This window comes from Mustela lutreola, chromosome 10 (assembly GCF_030435805.1).
Source record: "Mustela lutreola isolate mMusLut2 chromosome 10, mMusLut2.pri, whole genome shotgun sequence".
Lineage (NCBI taxonomy): Eukaryota > Metazoa > Chordata > Mammalia > Carnivora > Mustelidae > Mustela > Mustela lutreola.
Window position 1 is genome coordinate 23621989 of NC_081299.1, and position 10492 is coordinate 23632480.

Consider the following 10492-nt stretch of genomic DNA (forward strand, 5'->3'; position numbering starts at 1 on the left):
GGGTCCCCAGACTCAGTTCGTGTGGGGTCCACCCCATACTGAAAAGCTTTACAATTGTAGCTGCTGTTAGGAGCTCACTCCAGGCCCCAGGCAAAGCAGCGCCATCTGGCCCTAACACGACGAGCTTCCCAGCCTGCCCTGAATATCCATCCACTCCTTCCCAGGCCAAGACCCGTGGTTTTCTCCTGCACCAGTTTCTGGGAGCTGGCAAGACACGCAGAGAAGCATCATCCTAAATGGATCTCCTAACTTACTCAACAGACACCCATACACACACACACACACACTATCAGACATCCATGCACACAGAGGCACACGCATGCTCACAAGCCCATGTGTACAGAGACACTCACAGATCCACATGGACACAGAGACACAGAGGAAATATGGTGGTACCCAACTAGCCAAATGAAAAAATTGCTGGTAACTGAAAAACAATGGGGGGGTGTAACTGAAAAATTAAAAATTATTGCAACTTGCTCTCCTTTTTCTCCCTAATAATCTCTTGGTGTCTGTGCCCCAGCAAAAGCCTCATTTCTGTCTCCCCCACCCTAGTTCTGCCCTCTCTCCCATGGCTTCTTCCTCCTAGTTCAGAATACTTGCAGAAATGCTTCCAGAACCCACCACAGCAACAGATGTGCCCTGGGGTGCAGTGATGGTTCAGGAGCTCAAGGCAAGCAACTGGCAGGGCTGCCCCCTCCATCCCCAGCACTTCAGCTCTGCTACATCTGTGTACAGAAAGTCACAGACACACCTACCCCGATCCACACCTGGCCCCGCCCCGGATCTCTCCTGATTAGCCAACAGAGGCAACCTCACCTTTGCCAAACTCTTTATTGAACCAAAAATCAACACCAAGCAGACCGCAGAACAAGCAACTCAAACAGCTGACCCTCCCCTGCTTCCTCTGCCCCTCCCTCTCTCTGGAAACAGCTCAAGATTCAGTCCTGGGGAGGGAATCAAGGCCTCTCTTCTGGTTGGCAATGAGGGTCAGGTCTCTTTGGGGAGGGTACACTCAGAACCAGTTCCATCTGTAGGACCCAAAGAGTCAGGAGCCTGGCCAGGGGGCTCTGGAAATGCAGGGTGCTGGCAAAATAGGCCAAGAATTCCAGGGGTTGCAGGGGGCTGGGCAGGGGTTGGGGGAAAGAGCCCCTGGCCTGGGGAGCTCAGCGAGGCTTGGAGCTGGTGGCTCATGGACACCAGGGATTCCAGATGCTGGAGCAGGGCCTGGTGGGGACAGGAGGCCCTGTGGAGGTGCTGGCTGGGGCCAGATGGTGCTGCTGAATGGAGATGCCATGACTGGCACCAGCCTGGTTTGGGGGGCCACTGCCCTTGCCTAGGACCCTGCCAGGCCTCTGGCTCTCCCCACAGTCTCTCCCTGCCTCGAGAAGGCCTGTGCCAAGCACAAATTCCCTTTGGAGCCAGGCTGCCCGCGTCCTGGCTCGGCAGCGGAGCACCCTTTGGGGAAGGGGAGCCCTTCAAGGCCATGCTGGGACTCCTGTCCTCTGGCTGATAGCTTCTCCTCTCCACTTTTCTGTTGAAGGAGACCATCTTTTGAACCTTCCCCCACAAAGGGCTGGACTCCGCTGTGTGTCGAAGCCCTGCCTTGGGGAGCAGCACAGCCAGGACCAGGCTTGAATGAGCAGCTTCCAGGCCTGGGGAAAGAGGGAGCAGAGAGACCAAGGGCAGGGTAGGAGAGAGCATACCGTCCCCAGAAGCTGCACTGTGGCAGCAGCAGGTCTGGAGAGGAGGCCCCAAGGAGAGCTTTCTAGCAGTGAGACGGGGGCCCATGAGATGCTGGGAACAGTAAGAAGAGGGTGAGCCTGTCTCAGGCACAGGAATGGACTCCCCTGATGAAGGGTAGGGCAATGGATGGTTTGACCTCAAGACTATATGGGTTCAGTCTGCCACATTGTCCCCAGGACCGGCAGCCCAGAAAGGCCAAGTGTTCTGCTTGGAAATGGAGGCAGCTAACCCCCTGACCCCCACCCCCACCCCCGCCCCCGGGGGCTTTGCTGGAGCCACACCCTGTGCACCACGGCCAACCTTGGCCTAGGACCACTGCAGTGAAAACCTCCCTCCTTCCCATCTTGGGTGATGCTTTTGATTGTCTGTGGGTCCTGCCTCTGTCCCGCCGTGTCTGCCTTCCTTGTGACCCCCCAGGGCTTTCTAATCCGGATGCCTAGTTGAAGAGGCAGTCCGTGTGGTGGTCACCGGCCTCTCTCTGCAGCCATGCCGCCCGGCTGTGAGGCCTGGCCCCGCTTCTGACTGGCCATGTGACCCCAGACAAGTCACCAGCTTTCTCCCTACCTCAGTTTCCTCATCTGTGAAATGGAGAAAATGACATCAGCATTCTGATGGGGGTTATTCCGAGGACTCAATAAATTAATAGAAGTGAAGCTTCTAGAACACTACCTGGCACCCAGTAAGCAATACAGAGCTATGATGGTCCCTCCATGTGCCAGTGTCAGGAAGTTCCCTGCTGAGCTGAGCTGAGCTTGCCTCCTCCGTGAACACCAGGGTGACCTTCAACAGCCCTCCCCACTGGTCACAGGGGAAGGGAGGCAGGGTCTGGTTCTCACATTGGGGGGCACTCACCGGGGCCTCCAAGAGGGCGCAGTCTGGGGGGCAGGGGCTGGAAGGCGGGCAGGGGCAGCAGGACCATGCCCACGTGCTCCACAGCTGCCAGGCCGTGGCGCTGTTTGTTGTTGAGGTAGGAATAGAGCTGACGGCAGTTCTGTGTGTCCCGAGCCCCGTGCGGGCACAGTCTGACCACGCAGATGTCCTGCAGTTGCAGGAAGGAGGGTGGCTTCTGGAGCAGCCATCCTTTCCTCCTGCGAACACCCCGCCCTCATCTAAACCTCTGACGACCCTGTGAGGACGCAGGTGCCCCTTTCCAGAGCAGGAAAGTGAGGGACTTGCCCAGGGTCACAGAGTGTCTATGATTACAGGGGAAACCAGACCCAGACAGCCTAAGCCGGGCCTCTGCTCCAGACATGGAGAGAGACGGAGCACAGGGCTGGGGGTCCCCTGCTAGGAGGAGAGGGTGGTGCCCGAGGATGCCAGTTACCTTGGCCTCTGCCGGGCAGACGCTGGCCAGAAGTTCCCAGACAGTACCAGAGGGGATGCAGCCTGCCGAACGGATCACCTCAGGCAGGGTCTGGGGGCAGGGAGGACAGCCAGTCAGCCCCCAACTTCCCACTCACTCAGCACACACTCCACACCCGCCAAGGCAAAGCCACAGCCTTCAGTGACAAGGATGGTATACCAGAACCCCAGGAAGGTCAGTGGCAGCCTGAGAAGCCCTGACTGTCCCTGGAGGCCTACAGCCTACCTGGACCCACCCCTGCAGCTCCTCAGAAGCTCCTTCCTCCCTCCTTAACCTTTCCACTCCCATCCCTCAGTTCAGCTTGACCATTCAGTCACTTGACCATCCCTCCTAACCCCCCCTTCCCCGGGGTCAGGGAGGCACCACACTCCTCTCCCAGGGCCCTCTCGCATTATGCCTTCGGTGACAGGGAGTCCTTGACCCCCATGTGTCTCCGCAGGAGTGGGGCTGGTGTCTCATTGGCCCCGTGCCCAGCACAGGGCCAGGCCCAGAGAGGTCCCAATGCCTAGTTCTAGAACGAGGGAGTAAGAGAATCAAAGAATGAAAGCAGTTTGAGGAGCTGACTCCCGGTGTGTGAGGGGGACGACCCTGGAGAGCAGGGCCGGAGTACCGTGAGGAGCCGACAGCTGTTTCCAGACACCAGCTGGGCCTTGGCCCTGAACCGCTTGATGGAGAACATGTCCAAAGCTCCCTCCCAGGGTGGCTGGCTTGGCAGAGCCTTTGTGGGCCCGGCAGGCATCTGGAGCCTAGAGAGAGGGACAGAGAGGCCCAGACAGAGCAGGTTATCAGGCCATTTGTCACCATCTCCCTACTTTTCAGAGAAGGCCCTGTGTTCCCCATGTGGGTGCTGGAGCACTAGTCCGAGCATGGCCTTGGGGGAACCAGCAGGTGGTGATGACTGGTTCTACTGCACAGATGGGGAAACTGAGACCCACAGAAGAAGCAAGACTTGCCCCAGGCCACAAAGAAAGAAGAGGCCATACTGTGTCTTCTGCCCCCAGGTGGGTGCCCCGCCCCCACTGACCCCTCCCAGCCCCAGCCCCACACCTGTCCTGGAGCTGTGTGGGAGGCTTCTCCCTAGCTTGGGGCGTCTCTGGAGAGGATGGGAAGGCTGGGCTTGGAGCTCTCTCGAAGATACTGTCCCCTATCCTTGTAGTAGCTTTGAAAGAGCTTGGCAGCTCACACGAGGGCTTCCAGTCTACAAAGAACAGCAGCAGAAGCTGACAGGCAGGCGGCTAGATGAAGCCAGCCTAGGGCTTTGGAGCCAGGCTTTGAACTGGGTTCCTTTCAAGGTGACCCGGGACACAGATAGGCCCACCTTGCCACCTTCTCCCCAGGCCATGGATCCCTGTTGCTGCTGAGCCCCCACTCAGCCCCAGCCTGCCCCAGCCCGTGTCTCCCGCCAACCCAGGCAGATGCGGCAGCTGGGGTCCAGGAAGTGGTGCTCGTGCTGCCCCGTGGTGTCCTCGTCCTGCTCTGTGGTGGCCTTTGACGTGGCTGCCAGGGCTGGTGGGCTGTCATCTATGGACACCATGGGTCCCTAGGAAGCACAGGAGGAGAGAGCAGTGGGCTGGCAAGGTGCCAGAGAAGGCAGCAGCTCTCCATCCGTAGGGAGCCTCGGGGATAAGGTTTTTTATTTTTTTATTACAGAGATACGATAAAGGTATTGGAGAAAATTTGGAAAATACAGAAAATTTGAAAATCACTGAAAAGTCACCCCTGGCCCCAGCACTCAGAGACACTTGTCCTTGTAGCAGATTTCCTACACACAGGGTGCGGGGGTCCTTTGAGTAAAAAAGCTGGGATCATATATTCCGCCTGTCTCCTCATCGCATCTCTGAATTACAGCAGAGATGCCTGTCGTATTCCCCAGCACCTGAGTAAGTGGGCGGTGGGGGGAGATGGGGGGGGTAGAGAGGGGCATCGTATGTGCATTGCCACCACTCCTGGATGGTGGGGTCATTCCCAGAGTTTCATCATTACAAATGGTACTGAGGACATCCTTATGCAGAGAGCACTTTCCTAAGCTTTCATCTCTGTCCTCGGGACAAGTTCTCAGAAGCAGATGGCAGAATCAGGGAGAATGAGCATTTTTTTATCTTATCTTATTTTTTTTTAAAGATTTTATTTATTTATTTGAAAGAGAGAATGAGAGCCAGCGAGCAGGAGAGGAGGAAGGTCAGAGGGAGAAGCAGACCCCCTGCTGAGCAGGGAGCCCGATGCAGGACTCGATCCCAGGACTCCAGGATCATGACCTGAGCCGAAGGCAGTTGCTCAGCCAACTGAGCTACCCAGGAGCCCAAGAATGAACATTTTTAAGACTTGATGCTCATTGCCAAATCACCTTTTTCCCTCACAACAGAAATAGCTTTAACTACAAAACAGGGACACTTGGGTGGCTCAGTTAGTTAAGGGTCTGCCTTCAGCTCAGGTCAAGAACCCAGGGTCCTGGGATCAAGCCCCACCTGGGGCTCCCTACCAGCGGGGAGCTTCCTTCTCCTTCTGCCCCTCCCCCCTGCTGCTTAAGGCGCGCGCATGCTCTCACTCTCTCTCTCTCTATTAAATACAATCTTAAAAAAAAAATAAACACAAACCAAACATAGCTTTAGGAAGGTTTTGAAAGATTCAGAAGCTCCATTCTGGCCTCATAAACCACCTTCAGAGTAGCACCAAGGCACACACCTCAAATCACAGTTGGTCCTCTGGGACCAACTAAGTGACCCTGGGCACAGGGCTTCGGGTTCCTCATCCAGGACACTGGCATCACCCACCTCATAGGTCACTGTGACTTCTGAACGAGGCACTGTTGTCAAAGGGGCATAGAGTGGGGCTGGATAAGGAGTGAAGATGTTATTACATGTTACTCCCCTCTCCGCTTCTCTGCCATTCTCTCCCCGGTGAGGGCTCCTTTCTGGGTTTTCGAGTTCCCTCTACACTTAGGTACCATTTATTTGGGGAATACAGATTGGTTTTGCTGGGAACTTCCTTCCATGCAGGCAGCGGGAGGGAGCAGGGATTTTTGTCTGTCACGTTCACTGTCATTTACTGAGAGCACAAGGCTCACGGGGTCCATCCACACTGTCCACCCCAGGACACAAAGCTTATTAGAGGCAGGTGAGCATCTGAGCCACCGAACACCTAAGCCAAACCAGACTAGCCTCCCGGAAGTGACTGAAATAAGCCGAGGGGGAGTTCTGATCATCTGCGGGAGGCTGAGCTGGTGATGAGTTCATTGATTTGAGGACTGCTGAGCCACGGTGACAGGCCACGTGCAAGACAAGGGAGGCTGGGGGGGGGGGCAGTGCACAACAGGGAGGAAGGAGCAGATCCCCAGCGATGCAAGGGGAGTATAGTGACAACCCTGGGCTCTGGGTGGTTCTGCGCCCCCAGCACCCCAAAGTCCTGCTACCAAAGAGAGTAGGTCTCTGTTCCTCATATCCAAAAACAGTCGCTGACTCAAACAGTGTGACCCTCCTGCTTCCCAACCAGAGATCTGGCAAGAACGATTGGGGCTGAAGAGAGCAGCAGTGATAAGACTCATTCTCACTCCCATGGGAGGACTTGGCATTGGGCAGGACGGAGGGGACCACCAAGAAGGTGAGGACAGGCCAGTCCCAGGGGTTCCGTCCTGCCCCCTGTTCGGCTGGACCCCTATGGCAACGACCATCCCCTTGTTCGCCATGAAAAACCCTGGCACTCACAGTGGCCCAGCAACTTGGCTCAAGGCCACCCAGCTGCCAAGGTGAGGAGTGGGACCCTGGGCACCAGACCACCCCTCCTCCCCACCCCCAGTGCCAGGTCAGGCAGCCGCTTACCACCAGGTCCTCCAGGGTCAGCGTCTGGTCCACGTCCCGCGGGATCTCCACTTCACCCTTGTGGGTCAGTTTGAAGGCCGGGAGGCTGCACGACTCCTTCTGTTGCTGCTCAATGATCTCCAGGCCCTGGGGGGGGTGGCAAGTAGCCCCAACTCAGCCAGATCAGGGGGTCCCAGTCTACTAGGAACCCCGGTGTTCACTTTCCCCCGGGGAGGCCACTCTCCTGCGGACTCCCTCCTGGGCCACCCCTTCCTCTCCCTTCACACTTCTGCTTCCACCCTTCCCCATGCCTAACAAGCCCTCCCCCCTCAGCCCTACCGCTCCAGAGCTCACTCATTCTCCCTCCAAACTCGAGCCTTGCTTCCTCCAACAAGTGTTCTTGGACTTCATCTTCTCCCACAAGTCAATTCTGCCTCTGACTGTGCCCCACCCTCTGGCTTGGGAAGAACACGGTGCAGTGGGAAGAGTGTAGGCTCGGAAGCATCAGCTGGGTCGTGACTAGAGACCCCCCAAGGCAGTGTGGCTTTGGACAAGCACTTCACTGCTCTGAGCCTCCATGTATCTGTTTTCGAGGAATTAAATTAAGGGCATTAAATTAAATGACAAATGTAGAATGCTTGGCTGGAGCCTGGCTCACAGTAAATGCTACCTGTCATTCTTATTGTTGATCAACGTCATCTTATCTGAAATGTTTCCTGGAAGCCTGGAGGAGGTCCCGTCCTCCCTGGCGGGGCTCGCCTCACAGCTGAGGGCTCCCGCGCTTACATGGCCACGGCCCTTCACAAGGTCTCTTGTTTCATGTTGTTGCCATCTTGAAATTCTTACTGCTTCTTGAGCAAAAGGCCACACATTTTTGTTTGGCCCTGCCCCCCACAAGATATGTAAGCTGGTCCTGCTCCTGGTCCCCCACAGGTACCTGGACAGAAGCTCAGCCTACAGTGGACAGAGTCACCTAGTGGATTCCAGGTGGATCTAATCAGCCTAGTATCTTCCAGAACGGAGGCTGCAGCAGCCCACCCTGCCCCACCAGCCTACTCTGAGATCAGCCCCCTCTCTGTCAGGGAGCCCCGGCAAGCATTCCCTAAAGTTAGCTCAGTGCCCATACCTTCCCTGTCCCCGACCCATCCCCAAGACGGAAGAGACCCATGGACATGGGTTGTATGAGGACATGACTGTGAAGCATGAGGTCTGTGGGGTCCCTCCCCCAGCCTGAGGCACCAGGAAGACTTCTCCTGCTGATGTGGGAACAGAGACATCCCAGGGGAGTCTACCCCCATCAGTGATAGATGACAATCCTGGACTCCAGACCCCAGACCATCACACCCAGTACCCCACCCCTGCCCACAGCCCAGCTCTGCAGAAAAGCAAATGGAAGATAACACCTCTCAAGGGTCCCCACTCCACCAAGCTCTCCATCGCCAGGCCTTTTCCTTTTGCCTCTTGTCCATTTTTTTTGTAGAGAGGTCTCTCTGTCTCTCTGTCTCTCTCTCTCTCCTTGTCTTCCTGCTCTTTCTTTCCATTTCCTCCTTTTTATCTCTGTCTTGTGCTCCCCAAATCTCACTGCACCCCTCCCCCTCTGTTCTGTCTCCCTGCTGCACCCTCAGGCCCTCCCCTCCCTGGATCCCTCCCACATCAACTATCCTGACTTAACCCAACAGCTCACCCTCTTCTCTTCCTGGTCCCGCCAGCGGGCCAGCTCTTGGGGGGCCAGCTGGGTGGAGCTCATCCGCACCAAGTTGTGGGGGGTGACATCTCCCCGAACCACTTTGAGAAACAGGTCCTGCAGAGGTAGGCATGGGGGCTGCACCACACTGCTCCAGAAGCATCCCCCACCCCAATATCCTGCCTGGGCTTCGAGCCTCCAAGGGAGGGTCTGGGCTTGCCCCCAAGCTCCACGCACCGGATTCCGGGGATCACGCAGGTTGAACAGCAGGCTGCGGTACTTGGTCTTGTAGCGACAGCTGGTGGCTTGTGTCAGATCGAAGAGGGCTGTTTCAATGCCAGCAGCGATGCCCTCCACCGCCTCCTCACTCAGCACCAGATCTGGAAGGTCCTGGAGGCTGCGGGAGCCACGGCTCTGAGCCTGCGAAGTGATCTAAGCCCTCCGCCAGACAGGGAAAGTATGGGGCAGGGTCTGGACCAACTGTGGGTCCTATTCTGTGCATCTCCCTATGTATACGCATTCATTCTCACCCCAGCTCTGTGAGCAAGCCATATTCTCATTCTCCATTTACAGATGGGGTGAGCAAGGCTCAGAGAACATAAGGTGCTTGCCCAAGGCCTCATGATAAGCGGCAAAGCAAGATCTGACTGATCAGCCCACGCTTTATCCTTGGCCAGTGGAACTGGGTTGGAGGAAGCCTGGGGGAAAAGGGAAGGAAGCAGCCAGGCAGGGGACTGAGCCCTGGCCCTCAGTGTAACACGGACTCTGCCACTGACTTGCTGTGTGGCCTTTACCAAGTCCTACCCTCTCTGAGCCTTAGTCTCACCATTGCAAACGAGAGCTCTGGGCTCAGAGCTCTCAGATGCACAGTCTCACTGTGTCTGAAATCATTTGCTGTGGGTGGCAACCACAAGGACAGGAGCAGCAGCAGTGGCTTAAGGGGAGGGCGTGACCTTGAAGCCAGAGAGACCCAGGTTCAAATGTCACCTCTCCACCAGCTCGCTGTACAGGCAGATGAGCTCGCAGCTACAAAATGGGGTTCGTCACACACTCAGAAGCCCTGAGAACATAGCAGCATGGGCCTGGGAGGCGAGGACAGCTCTCAGGACGTGGGAGGTCAGGGAAGTGGGGAGCGAGTCCTTACCGATTCCGCAGCACCTCCTGTAAGGCATGGACCACCGTAGCCCGTACCCCGACATCCAGGGACAGCTTCTCCTGTTGGGGCCGAAGCTGAGCTGGATGGGGGGAGAGGGAGAAAGAGAGAGAAAGAGTCACAAACCCCCCATGGGATGCCTGAGGAGCAAGGGGCAGGGGCGACTCAATGCTGAAGGGTTCAGGTAGGCAAGGTTGGGGGCTCCCAACTTTAGGAACCTGAGCCGTTGGGTCCAATCCTGGGCAGCTAGCAGCCCCATCCCTCTGTGAAAGGACAGCGGGCAGTGGGACTTGGGGATGGGGCGAGAGAGAGAAGAGTCCTAGCAGGGGCTGGAAGCAGCTCCTGGGAGGGCTCTCTCCCTGGCATCTCACCTGAGTCCTCTCCCCCGTCCTGTTCACCAGGCTCCTCCTCTTCAGCCTCCGCTGGGCCACACTGCCCGGAAGGGGAGAGGAACTGAGGCCATGACTCTGGGAGTAGCCTCCCAGCCCCAGCGGGCACTGCTCCCCCCATTATCACCTCCCCAGCTTCTGTCTGCTTCAGCAGGGGGGCGGTGGGGAGAGAGGCACTCACGCCAGGACACTCAGCACAGGCCTCACAGACAGGAGTCCCCTCCTGAAAGAGAGAGGAATGGCTTCGACAGCGGAAGAAGTCAGAGGCCACCAGGGGCCCATGCCATCCCTTCAGAGGGAGGCGGCTAGAGGGCTTCCGGATGGTAGAACATGCTGGTCAGCCAGGAACAAAGGTCAGCAACT

The 10492-nt window shown here is 57.0% G+C and overlaps 1 protein-coding gene across 1 annotated transcript; it reads right to left on the minus strand.

Annotated features, from left to right (window-relative positions):
- Positions 1-832: 832 nt before the first annotated feature.
- On the minus strand, positions 833-9006 carry LOC131810177 (SPOC domain-containing protein 1-like). The gene is made up of 9 exons (XM_059137820.1): positions 8825-9006; positions 8588-8704; positions 6925-7050; positions 4517-4649; positions 4157-4307; positions 3720-3855; positions 3071-3160; positions 2599-2785; positions 833-1655 (listed from the first exon to the last, which is right to left on the minus strand). Exons 2-9 carry the CDS (start codon positions 8648-8650, stop codon positions 991-993), a joined length of 1551 nt encoding a protein of 516 aa, XP_058993803.1. The 5' UTR covers positions 8651-8704; positions 8825-9006; the 3' UTR covers positions 833-990.
- Between the last annotated feature and the right edge of the window lie 1486 nt (positions 9007-10492).

Bases quoted from the DNA above. Each gene is read 5' to 3' on its own strand.
- LOC131810177 (XM_059137820.1), bottom strand. From the start codon at position 8,650: ATGAGCTCCACCCAGCTGGCCCCCCAAGAGCTGGCCCGCTGGCGGGAC. The intron at 4,650-6,924 runs GTAAGCGGCTGC...TGTGCTTCCTAG, and splicing joins TGACCCTGGAGGACCTGGTG to GGACCCATGGTGTCCATAGA. The intron at 3,161-3,719 runs GTACTCCGGCCC...CCCTGCCCCCAG, and splicing joins ACAGCTGTCGGCTCCTCACG to ACCCTGCCTGAGGTGATCCG.